The sequence below is a fragment of the Megascapheus bottae genome, chromosome 26, assembly GCF_031878675.1.
Source record: "Megascapheus bottae isolate mThoBot1 chromosome 26, mThoBot2.hap1, whole genome shotgun sequence".
In the NCBI taxonomy this organism is placed as follows: Eukaryota; Metazoa; Chordata; class Mammalia; order Rodentia; family Geomyidae; genus Megascapheus; species Megascapheus bottae.
The window spans coordinates 14,624,194-14,648,852 of NC_143534.1; the positions used below are offsets into that span (position 1 = coordinate 14,624,194).

Below are 24,659 nucleotides of genomic sequence, written 5' to 3' on the forward strand. Positions count from 1 at the left end.
AGTCCTCAAAGAGAAAAACCTACATGGGCTCATCCACAAAGAATAGAAACCCCATGTCTCAGACAGGTGGCTATCTCTAAATCTACTTCATTGGTCTTATACTTAGTAACTTTTTTCCTAACAAACTCTATTTAAAATGTTTCAATATTTTTCAGTATAAATTTGATCCAAATATGTTTCCTATTCAAAGCTTCTGTTTTACTCCAACCCTACTAAGCAGAGGCATAACTGAGAGCCTAAAATAATCTCATAGTTGGCACTTACAACTAAAGGGGGGAAATCCCACTCACTTGGCAGGAGGGAAAGAACAAACTTGTATGAGAAAGAGAGAAAGAGATTATTAAGAGAAATAAAGGGCTAAGATCCTTAATCCTAAATCACAATTATTGCTAATTTAGCATCACTCATTCAAACATGCAAACTATGAACTGTATGATGCAGGATTTGCTGGATGTAATTTAGTATTACCTCATACTGGGGAAAAAAACAACTCTTTATGAATTAAATAAGCTCATAGAAACAAAATGGAATTATGTATGACTTTGACTAGGCCCTAAAATACTGGCATTTATTGGATATAATAGAATTATTTGACATAATTTCAGTCAATATATTATAAACCTAGAGGAAAACACCTTCTAGTGTTATTACTTTGAGAATTAAATGAGCTGATGTAGATAAGGTGCTTAGCAATTGCCATGAACAAAATACAAATTTCATATATGTTGGTTGTTTTCTTTGCAGAAGAAAAGCAGAGAGGACAGGCAGCTCTTTGCTTTCTAATTCTTAGTTATCATTTTATATTGGTATGAACTGAAGTTTCTTCATTACACAAATTATAAAATGGAGAGCTCAGAATGAGAGTGCTAAGAGGTCATCAAATATCCATAAAGCCAAGAAGCAAACACAATGACCTGGATAGGGCTCTTGGCCTGTGTGTGTGTGTGTGTGTGTGTGTGTGTGTGTGTGTGTGTGTGTGTGTGTGTGTGTGTGTGCGCGCGCCAGGGGTGGGAGTGCCTATAGGTTCCAGAATCATCTACTCAAAGCTGAACTCTCTCCTTAGACCCCTTAAACAGCTGACCCGCTGCTGATTCTTTAGTATCAAATTCAGTAACCTACCTCACTTTGCATCTTCTGAGCTTCCTTGGAAACTTGATATGATGGCGTCTCGACAAATTCCAGCATTGACTTCCCTTTATTTTTCTCATACTCTTCTCTGTATTTAACCTTCAATGAAAACAATTGAGAGAGGGTGAAAAAAAAGAATGATAGAAGAGGTGAATTTAATCAAAGCATTTAATCATATGAACTATGAAAGTATCACAGTGAAACCGTTTTATACAATTAATATGCACTAATAAAAAGAAATACACTGATGGAAAAGGAAAGAAGGGGGAAATAGGAAAGGCATGTCAAATCAAGCCTGGGGTGTAACTCAGTGGCAGAGTACAAACCTTACATGCACGAGACTCTTGGTTTTATCCACAACATCAAAATACAAAACAAAAACATAAAAAAGCCAAAGGCCCTTACATAGAGAGAAGTAAAATAAGTGTCCCAAATTAATCATCCCATTTTCCAGAATTGAGTTAGTCTAACTGTATAGGGACAGCAATAGGTTCCCTGAGATTAGTGACGTTCAAGAGACGTACACAAGATTTTTAAAAAATTTTAGTGATATCTAAGTACACTGGCTCAGCCTTACACTCTTAGCTATTTGGGATGCAGAGATCTAGAAATAGTGGTTCAAAGCCAGCTCAGATACACAAAAGAAGAAAGGGAGGGAAGAAAGGAGGGAGGGAAAGAAAGGAAGGGAGGGAGGGAGGGAGGGAAGGAAGAAAGGAAGAAAGGAAGAAAGGAAGAAAGGAAGGAAAGAAGAAAGAAAGAAAGAAAAAAAGAAAGACTGTTCCCCTGCCATTTCTAGCCTCAATAGGAAACACAAGTAAATGATCAAAATCCAGGCAAAAGTAAGACTCTATCTGGAAAATAATGGGATAAAAGGCTGAAGGTGTGGCTCAAGTTGTAGAGTGCATACCTAGAAAGTACACAATAAAATAATAATAATGACAATAACGATAATAATAGTATAAAGACAAAAAACAACCTAGCCACTGGGATGTAGCACTGTGGAGCTCAGTAGTAGAATTGCTTATCTAGCACTACAAGGTCCTATCGCAGGCCTGACCCCCAGCACCAACACAGAAAAATAAGTCTTTGAAGTCCTAGAACAGTTTTAGCCATAACTCAGTTGATTCATATTCATAGTTTGGGATTCATAATTAGTTAGAATAAACATCATCACTATTATACAATTGGGGGCATAATTTCAGCTGTGTAATAAAAATGACATTAGTTATCATTCAACCCAAAAGAAACTTTTTAGTGCTTAGAAATTTGCAATGACTGGAACTATAGCCAATTTTAAGATAGCTATTTGTAAATATATTTTTGTTGCAGAAAAGCATAACAGAATGATCACCAAAGCTGTTGGTGCTGTGATAGCATAAGAAAAAAATTGGAAATAATTGAAGTGAAAAGAAAACTCTACAGAGGAAAAGATGTGTACACCAAACCACAGGCAGCAAGTCTATTAGAAGTTGGTGTGAAATTTATATTGTACAGAATACATTTTTGAAAAGGTTTAAGTTTGGGGCTAGGTCTAGTGGTATAGTGCTTGCCTAGCATGCATGAAGCCCTGGGTTCCATTCCCCTATATCACATAAACAGGAAAAGCCAAAAGTGGTACTGTGGTACAAGTGGATGAACACTAGCCTTGAGAAAACCTAAGGACGGTGCTCAGTCTCTGAGTTCAAGTCTCAGGACTGGCAAAAAAAAAAAGGTTTAGGATTTTATCTTCACAGATGCTGCAACTATTTAAGCTCAACATCTTAACAAAACGAGCTAAGGTGGGCTAAAAACAAAACACTTTTGAAAGTTCCTCCACAGGGTAACCAAGATTTCATAGCTGAAAGAAACATTAATGGGGAATATGCCTGTAAGTTTGTTTTTCCTTTCCAATAGCATTTATCATTGTACTGAGAAACTATAATGAATGTTGCACCTGGAAAGGTAATTTTGCAGCTCAAAATGACAAATCAGTACACTTGAAAATTTTAGAGCATTGGAAGATCTGACCATCATTTAATGAATTCTGAGACTGGCATTTCTTTTAATTATGGGAAGTAATGGATATTTTATAAAAATACCTTTGCACTGAAGCACAGTTCCAGCTTCCTGACCCAATACATAGATAGAAAATGAAGGCTGAGATCTTCCCAAAGCAATCTTAATGTCCTGGGATCTTTTCTTGACAGAACCACACATTCTGGGCCACACAGCAATCACGTGGTCCAGGCAGTGAGGACAAGCGACTCAGGCCACAAACCTACCTGACTCTGGAGGGTGGCGTTGCCTTTATGGTGCAGGTGTTCTGCAGTCTCCACATCAAAGTGATACATTCCTTTACTTTCCTCAAAATGCTTTTTATAGGCTCGCTGAAATACAGAACACGAAATTCATTTCAGACGAAAAGAGACTGATGAGAGCAATTATCACTTACAAATGCAACCAAAAACGCAAGCCATCAAGAAGCCGCCACACCGTTATCAACACGCCATCGACAATAAGGACATGGGGGATTTCTGACACTGACATAGATGGACAATGCAGGATATTTAGCTCTAAGTGGCCCAGGCAAAAGAAACACATGACACGCTCTGAGTACCATTAGCTATAAATGCAAGAAAAAGCAATCTTTGCAGCACCAAACAGTGGCAATTCAAAAGCTGCCAGTGGTGGGGCCTGGGGGCAGTACAGTCTTGAGCAAAATAGCCAAGCAAGAGCACAAGTTCAAGCCCCAGTACTGGTACAAGTATCCACAGAAAGAGAAAAGAGGACCAGACATGGTGGCACATGCCTGTAATCTCAGTTATGTGGCAAGTAGAGAGAGAAGGATCATGAGTCAAGGCAAAAGCACAAACCTTATCTGCAAAATAAACTAAAACGTAAAGGGATGAGAAAGCTCAAGTGGTAGAGCACTTCTCTATCAATTTAAGCCTCTGAGTTTAAACTTTAGTATGTGCCAAAAAAGAAAAGGAAAATGAAGAAGAGAAGAAAAATCACAAGAAGAAAATACAGAGGGAAGGAAAGATGGAAGCAAGGAGGCAAAGCTGTTTACAAAGTTCAGTTGTGGAGATCAGAAGTGACATGGAAAATGAAAGGGTGAAAAATAATTCAATTAATTTTCCTAATTCAAAGGAAAGGGTAAGAGGTTTCTGGAAGAGGAACAAAGGAGTCTGGGTACAGCTGGTTGAATTTTGAAACTGGAAAACACCAGCAAGGCAACTATAAGATTCCAAATACAAAAGACAGCCAAGGAGAGTAAAATGGTGCCATAATTTCTGTTTTCTCCAATCTTGGAAGAGACTTTTTGAAGTAAACAGTAAGTCAAGGCTACAGAATTGAAGATCAAGCTAAAAATCAGTGGCTCATAGAAATGGCAAGTCTGTCCAGAGTGAAGGGAGACATTTATAAGTACATGAGAGGCAGCAGAAAGGGACTGGCAAAGAAAAGCGCATCTTGTCTACAGGGACACCAAATACCAAGGACAGAAGAGAAAGGAAAGGAAGCCCAGAGGAAGCCTGGAAAGAGAGTGCCACAGGACCTATGTCAAGGAGCTGCTGCTGTCCGTGTGTGTGTGTGTGTGTGTGTGTGTGTGTGTGTGTGTGTGTGTGTGTGTGTGTCTGTGTCTGTGTGTCTGTGTGTGTTCATGCATGTATACACACTGGTCATGAACTCAGGGCCTGGGCACTGTCCCTGAGCAAGGCCAGAACTCAAGGCTTTAGTCCATAGCTCTGTTTCTAGCTTTTTGGCAGTTCATTAGAGATACGAGTCTCTGGAACTTTCTTGCCTGCACTGGCTTCAAAACACAGTCTTCAGCTCTCAGCCTCCTGAGAGCTGCTAGGATTATAGCCATGAGCTGCTGGCACCTGGCTACTCTACTCCTTTTCAATCAAAGTAAATAAAGAAAATGAAAAACTAAATGATAAATAAATAAGTGAAAATAAAACTAATTAAAAACGAAAATAAAAACAGACACGAAATAAGGACACAATAGATTTTCTTATTTCATTAGAAGCTGTTTTACTATACAGGTGTATAAAATAAGTATAACTGAATGTAATAAACTAGAATAGATTCCATTACTGAGTAAAAATTCAGAACTAAAAAAGCCTAGAGTATTATATTTGGGGGAAAAAGGGATTTATAATGAAAAAGGGTTAATAAAAATTTGTCTAATCAAACTGTCTATTTTAGTCACAAAGAATTTCAGAACTGCTATTTAGATTTTTAGAAACACATACACATTTGAACTATGATCTCTGAAAGAAATTTCCAATATTTTCATTTGTTTTTTTTCCCACATATAATAGTCTTTGCTGCCTCTTAGTGGTCGTTTTATGGAACAACACTATTAGTAATTTTTCTATAATTATTATTTCTACAAAGTTAAGGAAGTAGAAAAAGAGAGCTCCATTTTCCAGAATGCACTTCCTCAAAAAATTAACATTGCTAGGTGCACTCCTCAGTGACCATTTTACTCTACCCTTTGCGCAGACAAAAGAAAAAGAATGCTGATCTATATCAATGAGGTCGAAAACAGCATGGTGCTTCATGCCTGCAACTCCAGCTACTCAAGAAACACAACAAGGACCATGGACTGAGGCTAGCCCAGGCAGAGAGTTACTCAGAGCTCAGTTCTACAAATAAGCTGGGTATGGTGGTGTTTGCCAGTGATTCCAGTCACACAAGGATATGACTAAAATGATTGTAGGCCAAGTCGTCCCAGAAAACAATGCAAGACATGATTTGACAAACACCTGAGGCAAAAAGGGCTGGGGAGTGGTTCCAGTGGTAAAACAACTGCTTAGTGAGCCTAAGGACCTAAGCTCAATCCCCAGTAAAGCCCAGAGGGGGAGTCTACAGGTCTTTTTAACTAATACTTTATAAATGGATAATTTATTTACATAATTTATTTCAAACATTATGCAATCTTTTATTTAGCATTTTAATAAAATTGACTTTTCTAAAGTATTTAAAATGTTCTTAAAATGTAAAAGAAAGCCTTTCTAATGTGCAACTATTCTGAGCCAACATCTTAACTGTACAATTTCTGTAAGTAAACGGTTCAGAGGTTATATTTCTAAGTCAAACTTGCTGGCTCATGATGTAAACATTTAGCCACAATTTTTATACAGGAAAAAGAAAGTTGTGACCTAGGCAAAAGCAAGAAGATTTAAACTTTATAAGCAGCATATAAAATAAGCAGCAACATTCTAATGCTTATTAGCTTGTTGAAGATGTTTGCAATAACTTACATTAAACTGCAATGAGTTCATTATTATAATAAAATATGGGTCAAAATTCCTGAAAAGAAATATGACCTCAGGTGACATGAACTCTTCCAATTACCAGATATTTTTTTTCCTTCTGTGCTGGAATGAGGCTTGAACTCAGAGCCTTAAGCACCCATCCCTCCTTCTCTCCATCTCTCTTATTCCTCTCCTCCCCACCATCTCTCTCTCTGTTGTTTTTCTCACAGCTGATGCTTTACCACTTGAGCCACAGCTCCAGTTCTGAATTTTTTCTGGTTCATTGGAGATAAGAAGCTTCGGGATCTTTCAAATCTTAGCATCCTGAGTAACTAGGATCATACACATGAATACCAGTACTGAGTTTGGTTGGTACCAGATTTTCTTTCCCTGTTATCCACATGATATTTTGCTTGGCTAATTTACCAGGAATCCCTAAATTGGAAATGAAATTCCAGTTTCCCTACATGGATAACTTGACCTGAGCGTGGGTGGAAAATGGCCAGGGATGAGTTACCATGACAGTAATCCAGATGCATGGCATAAGGCTGTGAAGAAAGAGAAGCTCTTAAGACAGAAGTTGGTTCATTCTAGAAATTAAAACCTTTCAGTCTCTGAAGAGATGGCCAAATATGTGGAGGTGACATATAGACTGACCAAGCAGCACAGTATGATTTAAGAGTGCTGGAACCAAGTACTAATTCTGAGCCTACAAACGTTCCTCTAACATCATCAGAATACAAAGAATGACATCGCACCTTTCATCCAAGGACCAGTGGGTTTGGAAGAAATGACTCACACGTGTAATCCTAGCTACTCTGAAGTACATCATTTGAAGCCAGCCTCAGTAGAAAAGTCTTGTCTTCAATTAACCACCAAAAAGCCAGCAGTAGAGCTGTGGCCAAGTGGTAGAGTGTTAGCCTTTAGCGTGTGTGTGTGTGTGCGTACGAGAGAGAGAGAGAGAGAGAGAGAGAGAGAGAGAGAGAGAGAGAGAGAGAGAGAGAGAGAGAGAGAGAGAGAGAGAGAGAGACAGAGAGAGAGACAGAGAGAGAGACAGAGAGACAGAGAGAGAGAGACAGAGAGAGAGACAGAGAGACAGAGAGAAAGAGAGAGAGGGGGGAGAGGGGAGGGAGGGAGAGAGAGAGAGAGAGAGAGAGAGACAGAGACAGAGAGAGAGACAGAGACAGAGAGAGACAGAGAGAGAGAGACAGAGAGAGAGAGAGAGACAGAGAGAGACAGAGACTCAGGCTCAGGGATAATACCCAGGCCCTGAATTCAAGCCTCAACACTGGCACAAAAAATAGAAAATAAGGGGCTGGGAGTTTGGCCTAGTGGTTAAAGTGCTCGCCTAGCATGCACGAAGACCCGGGTTCGATTCCTTGGTACCACATACATAGAAAAAAGCCGGAAGTGGTGCTGAGGCTCAAGTGGTAGAGCTCTAGCCTTGAGAAAGTCCAAGGACAGTGCTCAGGCCCTGAGCTCAAGCCCAGGACTGGCAAAAAAAATAGAAAATAAAACATAAATTAGTTAGAACAAATCTCTACGAGTATTAATTACTTGGATGCACTTGCAGAAAGAACAACAGGGCAATGTGTTCAGGGAGGAGGCATGCAAAATAATGAACAGGTGTTTCCATAAGTGAGCTAAGTTATATTTCTCTATTTGGAGTTGGGAACTAAGTTTTGATGACAATTTTAAGACCATGACTGTAAGAATATCTTCTGAAACAACTATGTTCACTTTTCTCATGCATTCTCCAACACTGTTTCTTCATTTGGCTGTGCCTCTTCAGTAAGTTAAGACTGAGCACGAGTGAGTGTTAAAATAGTCCTGGAAGTAATGTAAGGTGGAATTTGAGCTCTTCAAATCAGGGGGCTTCCTGAGATGCTCCAGCTGGAGCCATAAGTGACCCTGGGTCGTTACATTCTGAGAACCAGGGGGCTGAGTATCCAGATACCACTCAGGGTTGGCAAATTGGCAGGAGGGTGAGGCAGGAGGGACCTCATTACAAGAAACCATTACAAGATGAAAAGAACAGTGGCAAGTTAATGTAAATACCTTGATGACCAACTTTCAGAGAAAGTTAATTTTTAAAATTATTTTTATTTCAAAATGCTAACAAGAAAAGAAAATCCAGAAGTGCTATAGTTACATAAGTCAGTCAAAGAGTACCTTCCCTTTTGGATGATGTTATTTAAGCTATGAAGAATGTAAGTTAAATGAAATTTGAACTGAAACAATTTTTGTTCTGTTTCATTCAAGACAAAGTCTTGCCATAGTAGCTGGGTGGGACTCAAATTCAACAACTTTCTGCCTCTTCCTTCCAAGGGCTGGGACTACAGCTGTGTACCACTTTGCCCAAATGGACTAAGATAACTAAGATATCCACTCTGGTCTGGCCTCGATGAAATAAAAGACTCTAGGGGCAAAAACTGAACTTCAAAGAGCCTCAGTGCAGTGCAGATGAAGAAAAAGAGAGGATGGAAGACTGAAAGAACAGGGGACACAACACCCCAAAATGTGGAAGTATTCAAGAGATAGGAAAAGCCAGCAAATACTTCAGGAGAGCCCCAGTTTGGGTGGGATTTGGGCAGGAAGCAGATAGCTTTAGTTTGTTACTGGGAGAGAGAGGGTTGATACAAAGCACTGTCTGAGGAAGCAGATGAGCTCACAAGCACAGCAAGCCAGCTGCTTCTGGGATCCAACAGACAACCACTTACTTCGCTGAGCATTTTGCTGGTTTTCAAAGCATGGTTTAAAAACAACAAATTTGGGAGATCTGACACCGGTTCATGCATATTTTGAATGTCTTTCTTGTACTTCACCTATGAAAACAGCATGGAACAAAATGCTGTCTAGAAGAAAAGCAAGCTTTTTGTGACATCACTATGGCTTGCTTCCTAAAGCTCAAAGGAAAAGGGACAAATTTATAAACAGCCACTAGATGGTGGTAATTCACTACTGAATGAGTAAGAAATAAACGTTTTATTTATGGACCTAGAAATATTTTGATAATTCCACTTACTGTTTACATACTCCGAAGGGATGATGTTGACAGATTTAAATAATTAATAAGAAAAACTCTGCTTTTAAGAAGAGAATATGCTTTTATTTTTTAGATATTGTAACAAGATTTTTTTCGTTTTGTTTTATGGTAATTTGGAACTTGGGGTGGTTTTCATCTTATTGTCACAGATCTGATTTGGTTTCTTCCTTTTATTTTATACCAACTGCTTTGGAAATTTAACACACATGATAAAGTAACATATTGATAACCTTAAGCATGTCAAACCCTTTTTTCTGGGCACATTTCTAAACACTGTATATGTATGTATCATTTAATCTTCAGAACAGTCTAGTGGTTGGCACTTCAAATAATCTCATTTTACAGATGAGAAAACTGAGACATAAGAAGATCAAGATGTAATATTAATTTGAACCTCTGTATGAGGTTCAAATCCAGGTAATCTGATTTGAGCTTTCAGTTCAAGTTTTTAAATTCCTTTAAATATATTTTCTCTATATTTCTTTTATGTTTATACACACAAAATAATTAAGAAAAACCAGCTGGTAGTCCCCGTGGTCCTAAAAAACACAGATGTTTCTATTGTTGGAAATTAAAGCATATTATTGAATACAAAAAAAAGAAGCTATCTTCTAAATATCTATGAAAGCAAGATAAACTAATTCCAGAGGAAATGAGGGCACTGACAGGTTCAGATGAACTAACAAGGTAATCATTAATAATATTTAACTTCCACCTTTGAAAAGGTTCTCTGGACATTTCCAACTATGACCAAGTGACTCATGTTTGTGCTTCTGTCTTTATCTGTTCACACCTTGTATGGAGAATTTTAAACATCATTTCATGTAATCCTGACTTCACAATTCCTAGCTTTAAAATTTTAAAACAGAAATCTATCCTATGAAGTATTTCATAGCAACTACATGAGGGAAATGAAAAAAATGAGGCCATTATCATGAGAATTTGTGCAAGTTTCCTTATGATAGACTACAATGTACCTGATAGTGTTATATAACAAACCATATTTTGTAAGTACAATCATATGGGTCAATTATTGTCCTACCTACTAATTTGTAATAATTTATAGTTCTGTCCTGAAAAACTCTTATAATCTGTATCTATTCCTAATCAAACATAATAATTTTATTTGCAATACTCTGCCAATGTATTAATTCATTACTAATCAGTAATCATTAAGAATAAATTATAATTATGTATTTATGTCCAAAAAAATCCTCTGGGGAAATATGATTCAGTGTTTTCAACTACAGACGACTTGGAAATGACATGATCTCAATTAAGTACCAGTAATTAGGCACAGACTAGTCTAAGAAAACAAGAATTAAAAGATATTAAAAATAATTTTCTGAGGATTACAACTTACATTACTGGCCAGTGAGGTAGCAAACTGATTTTGTCTAAAGGAAGCACTATCAAGAGGATTGTAATGATGTTTCTTATCCTTCATTTCATTGTCAAATTTTTCTTTATATTTAACCTGTCATAAAAGGGGAGGGGAGAAGGAAGACATTAAATAACATGTAAGTTCAAAAGTAACCTATTTGCTTTAAAAGGGATCAAACAAAAGCTTGCAAAATCCAAATTCCTAGTATTCTTCTCCCTCTATAAAGCTTTTTTTTTCAAAATGTGCTCCTTGAACATTGATCATGAATGCAATTGAGCATGAATTCAAATTCTCTATGAGAATTACACAGTAATATATTAAGGATTTTATATGACACTTCCCATGTCTGCATTGCTATCATTAATAATTAATTAAAAATGAGAACACAAATATCTTAAGAATTACCACATTTAGAAAAATTGGACCCTTGGTCCCAGAATTTGATTATGAATTTACCTGAGGAAATTTTTCTAAATAAAGGACATGGTCTGTAGTAAGATCTTTTTCCTATTATTTCCTATATTTCTTTTTTCCAACAGTTTACTTATAGGAAATACATTTTCTGAATGTCCTGGGTCTATTTAATGTTATTCCTAATTTCCCTGCTTTGACTCCAAATTTTTCAGCAGGAAAAATCACATCTAAATCATGCAAATGTTTTTTGTTCTTTTTGAAGTAGTCATAGGACAACATAAAAAGATTGTATTGTTTCCCATGAATAAAGAAATTCACAAGCGGACATTATCATACTTAATGGAATAGCCAAAGAGATTCTCTGTCACACAAATAAGACCACAGAGTTTTGATTTGCATGGCTGAAAAGACGTGTGGATTACCAAAGCGAAACCTGGCTGAAAAAGCCGTTCCTACACAATTTCTACAACATCACAATTCTTGTGATATTTTGTTTTCTCTTTCAGATATTATTATTAAACAGATTTGGGGGTGGCTCCCACCATCTGAGGATCTCCTGTAAAGATGTGGGGTACAGCACCGGGGATATAGTTTTAAGATGACATTCTTTTCTGTGTGTCTCCGTCCAGTAATGGTGGCTTTCTGATAAGCACATTGCCTTGGAAGTGTTTGCTTAAATGATAACTGATAATAATTCTCCAAGCAAGACAAATTATGGCTTTTTTTCAAATTACTTTATTGTAATAGGTTTTTTTTCAAATTGCTATTTGTAATCAGGGGCCAGAGGAAAACAGTAGATTTCCTTGGCTGTTTTACGTAGTGACTGGCACAAACACAAAGATCTTCCCTTTGGTCCACTGGGGTTCTTTCCGTCCTATCTCAATAACTGATTTTGTCTCTCCTAGGGATTTAGGCTATTCACTAACAATGAGAAAAACATCTTGTAAGGTATTTCTAGCCTAAATGATGTTTCTCATCCAGCCTCCCTCCTCTTGCTGAGTCAAACCTTCTGACAGCCAATTGGGTTCTGTAAAGGCTCCCAGATCTGGATGAGTATTTCTTCAGCTGACCTCATCAAGTCCCCCCTCCACCCCTCTCTGTGGTAGTTCTGGGGTTTAAACTCAGAGTCCTTTGCTCTTCCTAAGCTGGATCTCTCCCACTAATCTGTGAAGTTTCTCTTCTCCATCTCTCCAAGTTCAAGCACCATTAATTGTCTCAGTAATGAATTGTTAGCTAAATGACAACCTTGGGTTTTGTAATCTCTGGCCATTGTAAACCCAGCAATTCTCAGCACAATGACAGGGGCAAGCAGAGACAATGTGTAGGGCGGGATTACTTGGAAATGAAAATGACAATTCCTTATCAGTTACTAAACCTGGCATTTGCTCTGCCAAGTAAATGTGTATTTATGAAAAACAATAATCAATCTGTCAATCATATACTTATCTTGCATATAATAATAAGCAAAGTATTCTACAAGTCATTTCACTCAAAGCTTCAGTAATCTGAGTGATCTGATTCATAAAACAACTACAGGACAAAAACAGGCATTTTCCTCATTGATTGACTAAAAGTATAATGACTCTATTATATATTTTTAATATGTTGACCAGATAGTGACACAGAGCTCTCTCTTGCCTACTCTTTCAGGATGGTTTACACATGATGAACTAAGAAAATGACCAATCAGCTTAAGTGGGTTTCATCTTTCTCTGACCTGCTCAGTCTAAATTTTGTGTCCATAGCACCTACTCTACCATTTGGACCACATCTTCATTTCAAGCTTTTTTTTTTTTTTTTTTGCAGGTTAATTGGGGAGAAGAGGCTCCTGGATTTATTTAACCAGGCTAGCTTTGTACCTAGTTCCTCAGGCCTTAGTGACCTGAATAACTAGGCAGCCAGAGTCTGCCATTCTCTCCTATCTGCAACACACTGCTCCCACGCCCCAGTGTTTACATCTTTATCCCCTCACATCACACAGTTTGCCTCAGAGGCAAATCAGGGTTGTGACATTTAACTTAGTATTTGAGGGTTGGCAAAGGGTTTGTCTGCACAGAGAACTGGTGATTCTCCAAACTAGTGAATACCATTTATAACTTAAGAGCAATGCTTATTACTAAAAAATTCTCTAGCCCTGTATAAAAGATGTTAGGCTTATGACCAATATAACAAATGCATTTTAGAACAAATACTAACAATTATAAATACATAGGTTTTTCCTATATTTTCCTGCAGTAGGGAAGATGCTCTTACTTTGCCAGTCAACTCAGCTTCATGGCTTTCCCTCAGGAAAAGTAAATCGAAACACTTTTCCTGCAGTATGTTACATCTGCACTCACCATGGGCCTCTCCTGCAGGTCTTCTTTTCTTCCCACACTCTGCCTCTTCTTTACCCTCCTTACCATATTCCTGGACCATTTTCCTTCTGTGTACCAACATGCCTTGTCTTTCACTTAGGAACCTCATGAGCTTAAAGTCACCAATGAAAATATGAAACTATACTTTTTGCATTTATTTTTAGTTAGGACACCTGAGAATAGAAATGAGACCTACTGGCAAATATCATGTAACCCTTCTATTAATTACAATAAAAATATATGAAAATAAATAAATAAAAATAAATAAAATAAAATAAAATTTGCATCACTACATTATTGCAAAACTTGAAAAAAAAAAGGAAATGAGACCTACTGACTTCATTCTAGGAGTCCGATCTATCCAACTGCCCAGCTTTCTCCTTTCCTGATGGCTTACACAAATACAAGATTGCTAAGAAGCTTCTGAAAATATAAAATGACCCAGACAAAGCAAACTGCCAACAGCAATTTGCCTAAGCATCCGGTCACTCCGTTGTAAAATAATATAAGATTGAAAAAAATCCAAGTGAGGATGAAGTAGGAATATTTCATGCTAAATTTAAAATGTGAAAACAAAGGCTCAATAGATCTTTTTAAAGAATAAACTGAAGACCAGAATCCCAGAGAATCTATTTCTATTTCCTTACCATGATCATGAATTCATCTAAAAAGAATATAGAAGAGAAAAATACTCTGAATACCTGTGTTTTAATGATGGCTACAAAATCATATAATCTTCTTTGTCCGTGTTCTTTTGGGGGAAGGCACGTCAGTCCTGGGCTTTAACTCAGGGTACTGAGTTTTGGTCTACCATTTGAGCCACAACTCCACTTCCTGCTTTTTGGGAGTTAACTAGAGGTAAGAGTTTCAAAGACTTTGCTGCCTAGACTGGCTTCAAATAGCACTTCTCAGATTTTAGCCTCGTGAGGAACTAGGATTACAGGCAAGAGCCACGGATGCCTGGCACCATTTTGAATTGCTCAACTTCACACAATGCTAAGGAGTAGGCATTACTGCTGTTGCAGTACCAATAAGGAAGCTAACTATAGAGAAATGAGTTACTTAGTTCAAGGTCACCTTGCTAGGAAGCAACAGAAAGAACTTAGAGTCTAATCCGGGTGGCCTGCTCCAGAGCCATGCCCTCACCCCTAATCCAACCAAATGTTTGCTCCAAAATCTGCTCTGTGCTTGATGTGAAATCTTCATCCATAGAAAGGGATGTAACTGTAAGAAATCAAGGGACTATGCTGGAAACCTACACCATGTGAGCTCCCCTGCCAGCCCTTCCAGCAAGCATTATCTGGAATGCAAGAAGCTTAAAGTGTCAACCTACCTTGGCTCTTGACCAAGAAGTGTCATTCAAGAGTCCCCAATCTCTTATTTATCAACAAACCCTTGGGCCACAAAGTTGCCTTCTAAGTAGAGTGCCTTATAAATTGTAAAACAATTGAGAGGAGACTCAATAACAAGTCTCTCCTGTGTATCCCATTCTCTCTCCCATGTTTACCTCCACCACCAGCAAGACTTCTCAGCCACAAGCTACTTCCTACATCACTTTGCTAAGTATGGCCTATCGTAAAAATTAATACAACATGGACCCACTACAAAACAAAGGTACTCTCAAATTCTTGTTTTTGTTTAGGACACCTATTTCTCTGCTCAAACTCTACTGTGAGACTGCTGTGCCCTGTCACTCTCGTTCCCAACCTTTATTTAGTATTTTCCACTGGAACAGAGATTTTTCTCCTTTTTTTCTAGTGCAAAGTTACTTCCTACACAAAACCTTTCTAAACTGTGAGTCCCCTCCCACACGAACAACCGACCAGAATGTCGATGGGTACAAATGACATTTCACATTCATTTCTTGGCATTCCCCTTTTCTACTAATATAGTTGATGTCTTTTTACATGTTTGTTGGACATTTGTCCTTGTTTTTCAGTAAAATATCTATTCACCTCATTTCCCCCTTTTTCTATGGGCCTGTTAGTTTATTACTGTTTTTGTCTCAAAAAACTTACATTTTATAGGATTAAAATGTTTTATCATATGTATTATAAATCCTTTTCTGAATATTTGAAGAACTACAGTTGTTCTTTTTTTGTATTTTGAAACGCTATTCTCAGATTTTTCTCTTCTACACTCTAATTTATTCAAATATGTGACTCCATACTAATTTTTGAGAAGTCTATTTGCATTCTAATTAGAAATGCATGGAGTTTTAAAAAATTCATTTTGTAAGAATTAACATTATGAAGAGGCTAAGTATCAACAATCTCAAGCTGAGAGCCCAGTGCCTATTTTCATCTGTTCAGGATATGTTTTCTAACTTTTTTCTTCAAACTTTAGTTCTTTTACCACTTACATCTCTTTGTTCTGAGAAGAAGTTTTCATCTGCTGAGGATTTATTTTTTTCTAGGTTTTTATTCCTTCCAACTTTAGACTTTTCACCAATCACACCTCTCCACTTTGAGAAGAAATGGATTTTTTTTAAAAAAATTACTGTTTAATGACATTACTGGTGATTCTTCCAGTATTAACTTTTCCACTGGGGGGAAAAAATGTTTTATTTTTAATGCCATCAATGTATCTATTTCCAGCATCCCTCCCTTTGTTTAAATCCAACTCTGTGAGCCATTTATGTTACATAGTTTTCTAGATTTTCTTTTAATATTTTAAAGTTATCATATTATTTGTTTTCCTTTCTTTAATCCACTTAGGATCCACTTTGGTACATCATTCAAGATTCAGGTCCACTTTGGTTTTTACCACTACAGATGGTCAATGGTACAATGACAAAGTCATCTAAGGTTTCCACACTGGATTGAAACGGCTTTTTTCCCTCAGACATTACTTTCTCATAAGTATTGGAATCTACTTTAGGACTTGTTTCTGTCCCACTGGTGACTGTACCCTCACGGGACCAATACCACAGTGATGTAACTCCAGTGTGGTTTTGTTGTTGTTATTTGTTGTTGTTCTGTGTAGCATCTTCACTAGGCTTCATTTGCATACTTTCAAGGCCATTCTCAGACAATTCCACTTCCATTCTCCCACCCATTTCCATAAACTTTAAGGTATTTTATCTATATTAGAAAAATTCCTGTTTTATATGGCAGTTCTGAGAGTACTGAAATTTGATCTATTGCAACTTTCAACCAATCTGCTTTTTTGGGTCTGTATATGTTTCCAGGTCTTAATTTGTGCTCTTCAATAACAGAATTCTTCATTTTTATTAACCTCTGTTTTATTATCTAATTGCACTTAAATATTTATAAGCTAAGAAAATATTTTTGCTTGAGTTAAATATTACACATGTATGTATTGTGTGTGCACATAAAAGAGACAATTATTCATTGTGGCTATTACTGATTCCTGAAAATTCTCGGATATATGACAGCATAGCCGAACACTAGGGATGGAAGCCTGGGGAAAAGAAAATGACTTTATGCTTAAAATTAGACCACATTTTTTTCTTTGACTGAAATTTGTAATTATTGTAAGCCTATCTGAAATGGTTTCAGAAATATTATCTCTGTTTATTCTTGCTATTTAAGATATTATCTAAAAATAAAATCTTTTCCTGTGCTCCTCGAAACAAAATCTCTGAATAAAGCCATTGTGGAATGATCACTGCAGAGTCTTACTTGACTGGAAAGTTTAGAAGCTTCCACAGCATGTTCAAAGTCTGGTCTTCCAATTACAGCTGGCTCTTTTTTCATTAAGCCTTGCCCTTTCTTGTATTCTGCCTAAAATGAACAACAAAAAATACTATTTATTCCCACTCTAATGAAGAGTTACATTAACATTAGTGAAAGTGAATAATTACCCCTAATCCATTAAATGACATGCCAATACAACACATCAAACTACTAAAATTCTGACTGCAAAAGCAGAGATTTACTTAGTAATACAGTTGTTTGAATAAACTTAAGATATCTAAGTATGCAGTCATTGTCTTCATATTTATTTCTAAATACTGAAAAAAACAATGGGGCAAACCTTCTGGATAATTGGGGGGTGGGGATTGTATTCTTCACAGAGCTAGCATTCCTGGTTCTGTTTGTTCTCAGGAATGCATTTGATTGTGATGAACATGCAGTTGAATGTAGAAATAGGTAATGTTTAAGGTGCACCAAGCCTATGTTATTTCCATTTTTATCTTGGCACCATCATTTTTTAACCAGAAATTTTTTATATGTTTAAGCAAAAAAAGATCCTCAATTAAGGAGAGGATAGCCGACAGAAGATAATAAATCGCTATGCCCATGCAGGAAATATACAAAGGTGTGGGCTGGTAGGAAAGAATCTGAATTGATTCAGTAACAAGTTGGGAATGAAGACAAGTAAAATTCTTTTGTCAAGAACACAGTGAGAGATAATAGAGAACTGAGAACCTTGACTTTCAGGGGTGAGATATTGCAATATGTCCTTGCTCCACAGTTGTATTAATTCCTGTGGAAGCAAGATAATGCTAGCCATAGTCAACTTGATTTGGGGCGGCTTCTGCATATACGTAAATAATTTACATAATTACATAGATAATTCAGGAAAACCTTGCAATGTCACTAATTCAGATAGATTAATCACCCTAATTAAATTAGCCACCTAACAACCAAAGCTGTACCTTGTCTCCTACAAAAATAAAACATCACTTTTTTTTTCTTGCACAAGATTAAGAGAGACAAATTACATTGCTGATGATCTTGGAGACCTGAGTAGCCTTCTTGATGTCTTGTCTGTCAAGTTCTGCCGTGTATGTGTGGGTACTCCGCACATCTTTTCTATATGAAATCTGATCAGAGAGACCATTTTGAAAGGAGGAAATAGGAAAAAAAGAAATGATAAATTAGTCATTTCATTTTGTATTAGCCTCCCTGTCCCTAACATAATTTATACTTGTAATAACAGCTTAGAGAACCTATTGACCTAAGCCTGCTTTTTTAAATTTTTTATATAAGTCATTCATTTATTGTAGATATATTAATTCTTTACTATGTATGTCTCATGCACATGCATATATCTAGAATGAAAATATACTGCCTAAAATTAATATTAATAATAATAAAGAAAACCATCAACAGGCTACAAAACTGGTCTCAAACTTTTATAATAGTACTCTATTACACAATCACATGTCTATGAATTGCAGCATCACACATCCGCAGCCCCAGGGGACACAGGAGGAGCCGTGGCAAATGAGGGCTAAAAAGTCACCTCCTCGGGGGAACAGCATGTCCGAATCACGGAAATTCCCCAGCGTTCACGCTCACAGTTATATATCCTCTTCTCTCCTCTTTCCAGCTGGACTCTTCCAATGCTCAAGCCCAAAAGACCTTGTTATGATCTACCCACAATAATTTTATCATCTAGTAAGTATCTGCTTTATGATTTAATCCTCCCAAACAGAAACAACTTCATGAAAGAGGACTCTCCCTTTGATTGCCTGTGAGACACCATCTAGTCAAAGGATACAATTTGAGGTGCAAAAGATTAAGTATATAATGTTTGCTAAATTTAAAATGCATGCTGGTCGTTGTGCTCACTGGCTTTATCTGGACTGACAAATGGGAGAAGATGACCGCTGACAGATTGAAATCACTGATGGCAACACCCCACCCACCTGTCCACCTGTCTATTTCCCAAAATGTGTCCTGAGATGAAGCAATAAGCACTCTAGCCATATCACCAGAAGCTAGATGGCCTGTCAGATTATATTCCATTACATCTATAATGCAAAGTATGAAGTATGGAAACTTTTAAACCCATCTTCAGTTTTTCAAGAATTACTGGACATCTGTACAAAGTGCACTGTTATTTATATCTTTTATAAGGCAATAATTTTGGTCAACTGTGGAGCTTGAACTGGGGGCCTACACATTGTCCCTGAGCTCTTCTGCTCAAGGTTGGTACCCTACCACTTTAAGCCACAGAACTATATTGGTTTTTGAGTACTTAGCTAGAATGGCTTTGAACTTTTATCCTCAGACTTCAGCTTCCTGACTAGCCAGGATTACAGGCATGAGCCACCAGCGCCGGCTTAAGACAAGTATGTTTAATGTTGCCTGTAAGCTTTCAGCAACAGCGCCAAGTAAGTTTCTTACTAAAAATTTAACTTTCTGAGATTCTTCCACAATCTCTCATAACAGAACTTTAGTAAATGGGGCCCAATAATATATGATTTTAATGAAATCCTTGTTAATCACTAAACCCATATGCTAGATTATATTGATGTATCTTGTTACTCTCTACGCAACCTCAAAGATTTAAAAAAAAATCCTACTTTCTTACTTCTTTCAAGGTAATTAGACATAAGGAATAAAGTCTTCATACTTCAATAGTCTCCTATCTGTTGTATTATTTCTATAAAATCACTTACATAGATTTCTGTTTACTCTTTTTATGAGCCTTTTTATGAGTTTGTATTTCCCTTACCAACAAGACTTATTTTTAAACCACATTTATAATCATGAATCAGCCTGGCATGTGAACACAGCTTAGACACAATTAGTAAAACTCCAACCAGAATAACTGCTTTGTTCAGCATTTCTGTTTTCTTAGGCTTTGCCATAACAAATAATTTCAGGTAAAATTCTGAAATACAGGCGTTGAAAGAAATGAAATTTTTTAAAAAATTAAGAGGGTCCTGGAGTTTGGCCTAGTGGTAGAGTGCTTGCCTAACATGCACGAAGACGGATTCAATTCCTCGATACCACATACATAGAAAAGCCTGAAATGTGTGGCTCAATTGGTAAAGTGCTAGCCTCGAGGAAAGCCGAAAGACAGTGCTCAGGCCCTGAGTTCAAGCCCCAGGACTAGCAAAAAAGAAAAAGGAAAAGAAAACTTAAGAAGAGTTAATGGAGGGGGAGGCAGGGGAGGGATAGGTAAGAATTTCTAAAGGAGGCCATTGGTCAGGATACGTTGTATTCATTTGTTAAATGGTAGCTCCTTTGTACAACTATTTAAAGATAATAATGATGATAATAATAGCTGGAAAGTGAGTCTTTTCTGGGGGAAAATTTGAATCTTTGAGAACTTTCATTGGCTTTAAAGAGTTCACCTAAGAATGATGCTAAGGCAGTTAAACATGAGCTGTGTAAACAGAAAATAAATGAGCTTACAGGTGAAAACAAACCAAAATTATTTCTCACCTCCAAGAGTAAGTTAGTGTGTTCTTATGAAAACCACCAGGGGGTAGGGGTGGGGTGATGGAGGGAATATCCTTTTTGAGGATTTGACAAAAAGAATTTTTTTAAAGGAAACCTTGACTTTTTGAAAAACAACAGCAACCTTTCAGAAACCTCAGCTTTCCATGGCTTACCTAATTATATGCTGTTCAGACTAATGACTGCGTGAAGAGAGGTGACCTGCATCAAGGAGACAGGAGCAGGACTCTGAATAGGGCCCCACCATCCATGTAAATTGCAAATTAGAGGCCAGCATATGTGACTCAAAACAAATATTAAGATTGACATGAGCTGCACATTCAAACAAGAGGACACCGCAGGGCCACATAGGAGAAAAACACAGAGCCTGATCACCAGCTAGCGCTGCTTGGGAATAAGGCACAGGAGATGGGGGTCTCTTGCTGGGGACAGACAAGAGTCGCAAGCTCTTGATTTCACCCTCTGCAAGACATCTGAACATATGTGGCAGGGTAACATGGTTTCCTGGGCAGATACTGGTCTTTGGGGACCTAGCCCCTTGTGCGAGTTGAAGGGATTTTTGTCTGGCTTTCCTCGCAGGCTTTCAAATGAATGTCATGAGTCAGTTCAGACCCTAAATGCCAAACCACATTGGAACAGCAGATTGGGGCTCCAGTCTTCAGTTTTCTCATGGCAATATAGCTGATCTGAGCCATACTGTTTCAAACAGTGAGAGACAGAGGAAGAGACATATGAACATCATCAACTCTAGATGTGTACAAGTTTGACTGCCACTGACTGTGTGTATGTCAACATTGTGTTCCCAGTTCTGTCCAAAGCACAGCAGAGACTGAGGAAGAGGGGGAAGGAATAGGCAGAAGACAGAAGGGAAGAGGAGGAGGAGAACATAATAAGATTAAAAATGATCTACAGAGCTGGAGTCAGTGGTTCATACCTATAATCCTAGCTACCTGGGAGGTTGAAATAAGCACAGGAAGGAAATTCAGTGAGACTCTTAGTGTTCATTAGCCATTGAAAAGCTGGAGTACAGCTATGACTGAAATGGTACAACACCAGCCTTTAGCAACAAAGCTCAGGGATAGCACCCCAGCCTCCAGTTCAAACCCTAGTAATAGCACCCAAAAAAAAAACAAAAACAAAAAAAAGTCTCCAAAGTGGTGTCCATTTTGAACATAGGAACTTATGTGCCAGAATACAGACTGAACTACTCCTATTGACTTCTTTTATATAAGACTCTTCTGTTACAAATATGTCCTTAACTTTTAATTATTCTTGGTGATGAACATTAGCAGGTCTTCAGTAAATTCTGCAAAAGAAGTGACTAGACATCAAATGAACACAGCACTAATCCTATAAAATAACTTAGAGGAAAATGACATCTCAATAGCATTTCAATCTTTCTCTACAAGATAAAGTTTCCATTTCTCTAAATCTGTTGTTATACTTTTCAATACAGTTTCATCATTTTTGTTCTATAGGTCCTACACAAGGCAAAATAATAATTATCATATGATGATTATTTTATATATTCATCTTGCACCTAAAACAATTAACTTTATCTTATGAACAGCATATAAAAATACAGGATGTTATCTATAAATAGTAATTCTCATTTCTTCCATGGGAGCACCTATAATTATTATTTCAAATGTTTTAAATAATAATAATCTCTTCCTTTTGTCTTTTTCATCCTAACTCTATTTATTCTCTGCACTTTTTCCATGTATCAGGGTCACTTTTGTAAATGATCCCTTTGTAAGAGACAACTATTAATTTGCTTCTTAGTTATTATTTTTTTTAATCTGGAGAATGTTTCCTTTCACTCTGAGGGATCGGGAAGGATATGAAGTATAACCTACTTCCCTAGACACGTGGCTGGCTGGCCATACAACTTCAATTGTCCAGATACCACAGTTAATAAACCACAGTTAATAAAAAGGCAAACACAATAGTCAAACAGGGCCAGAGTAATTCAAAGGATCTAAGGCTGGGAATGAAGAACCATCATCCTATTCTCTGTGACCAAGGTCTGTAAGAATAATTTAAACTTGGAAACAGTGGCTATCACCATGCGGTGCCACAGAGTCCATCTGAACATGATTTCAGACAGAATCAACAGAGCCAAGCTCTAGGACAGAAGAAGGCTTTGGAAGTTAAAATGAAGGCTCTGGAACCTGTTATGGTTGAAGAAAACTTGATCTTTCTGATGGTTGTTGCCCCTCTGTATCCATGGGTTCCACATCAAGGAGTTAACTAATCACAAATTGAAAATATTTGAAAAGGTAAATTACATCTGTACTGAGCAATACAGATGTGTTCCCTGTCATTCTCTATATGTACAGTATAGTCGGGAGCCCATGGCTCACACCTATAACCCTAGCTTACTCAGAGATCTGAGGATCACAGTTTGAAGCCAACCGAGGCAGAAGAGTCTTATCTCGAATTAACCACTCAAAACTGGAAGTAGAGTTGGGGCTCAAAGTGCTAGAGCACTTTCATTGAGCAAAAAGAGCTCAGAGATGGCTACTAGGTCCTTAGTTCAAGCTCTACAACCACCACCATCAACAAAAAAATACAGTGTAACTATTATTTACTGTAGCCATTATTTACATTGTATCGGGTATTTTAAGTAATTTGTAGATAATTTCAAGCATATCAGAGAATATAGTAGGTTATAAAGTAAATATTCTCCCATTTCGTATGAGAGACTAAAGCATCCACATATTTTGGTATACATTAGGGTTCTGGGCTGACTCTGCCATTGACATAGGAAAACTATCTATAAACCAATTATCCATCTTTTACTTGAGCTTAATTGAGATGGATTTCAGTCACTAACTCTGAAGAGACACATTTGGCTGTGTTTTGAAGTAGCAAATCTGTTCCTTATTATCTCTATTAAAGAACTGTATTATATCAAAATATGTCTTTGAATTTCTTCCTTAGCTCACCATCTTCTTCATCCTTGCCCTGTATTTTCAGATCACTTTGTTTTCTTTTATTCTATTTGATTTTCTAAAACAATATTTTGACCTCTGTCATGCTTCCTCATTCATGCTGAATATTCAGTGTGGAAGGCATGCTTCTAAATACTTGATGGAGGACAAATTCACTAAATCTTCACCCACCCCCCTTGTGAATTATTTATACTCAAAAGAACTCCATCAACATTTGATTCAAACCTGCAACTATATTTTAGAGCATCCCCTTCCTTAAACAGTTATGAGACACACTTGGCTAATAAAATGAACTCCTGTGAGAATTTGAAAAGGCAAAGGCAGACTTAGGCACAAAATAAGCCATCTTCCAGCAAGCACCTTACATGGATACAAGGGGGACATGAGACTTCTTGGGATGTAACTAGAGAAAAGCAAAGCCTTCACCAATTGCCCTTGAACTGACAATGAAACTCCGGAGATTAGAGGAAGCAGCTGATTCACGATGCCTCTGGGAACCCAGGGCCATACAAGCAGAAAGATCCTCAAGGAAAGAAATCTCCCTGGACCCAAGCCAATCCCTCAGCAGGAGAAGGTTAAAATGATTCTTGGCGAGAAGGAACTAGATAAGAGAGATCATGTCCCAAGTTTATGGAAGAGAAGGAAGTAGGATAACCTTTATCTATAATCTAAACAGAGTCAGCATCATCATGGAGGTCGAGTTCAATTATTCCCAAGAAAACCTCTAGTCAGCATCATAAATTCCCACATTACAGCAGCTCCCCAACTACCATCAAATGGAGACTGGAAAGTCTGAATTCTTTTTTTTTTTGCACATAATAAGGCAAGCTAACACTAAGCTATACTCCTGCCTCAGAAACCCCATCTTTAATTATGCTTATTTAGTTATCTATCATTTTCTACAAAAGGATATCAACTTACAAATGTAAGTAAGCAGTATCTGATACTATTGGGCAGGCAGGAAAAT

General features: G+C 37.3%; 1 protein-coding gene across 2 annotated transcripts in view; it reads right to left on the reverse strand.

The window, feature by feature from the left end:
* Nebl (nebulette) overlaps positions 1-24,659 on the reverse strand; it is a 289,620-nt gene that overhangs the window by 43,955 nt on the left and 221,006 nt on the right. The window contains exons 6-11 of one of the 2 annotated variants that reach the window (XM_090318999.1): positions 18,263-18,364; positions 17,217-17,318; positions 10,781-10,894; positions 9,092-9,196; positions 3,390-3,494; positions 1,120-1,227 (exon numbers count right to left, since the gene is read on the reverse strand). The exons of the other annotated variant lie outside the window; for it this stretch is intronic. Coding sequence (XP_090175125.1) covers positions 1,120-1,227; positions 3,390-3,494; positions 9,092-9,196; positions 10,781-10,894; positions 17,217-17,318; positions 18,263-18,364 — 636 coding nt within the window. The remainder of the gene's footprint in view (positions 1-1,119; positions 1,228-3,389; positions 3,495-9,091; positions 9,197-10,780; positions 10,895-17,216; positions 17,319-18,262; positions 18,365-24,659) is intronic. 2 annotated transcript variants of the gene reach the window in all.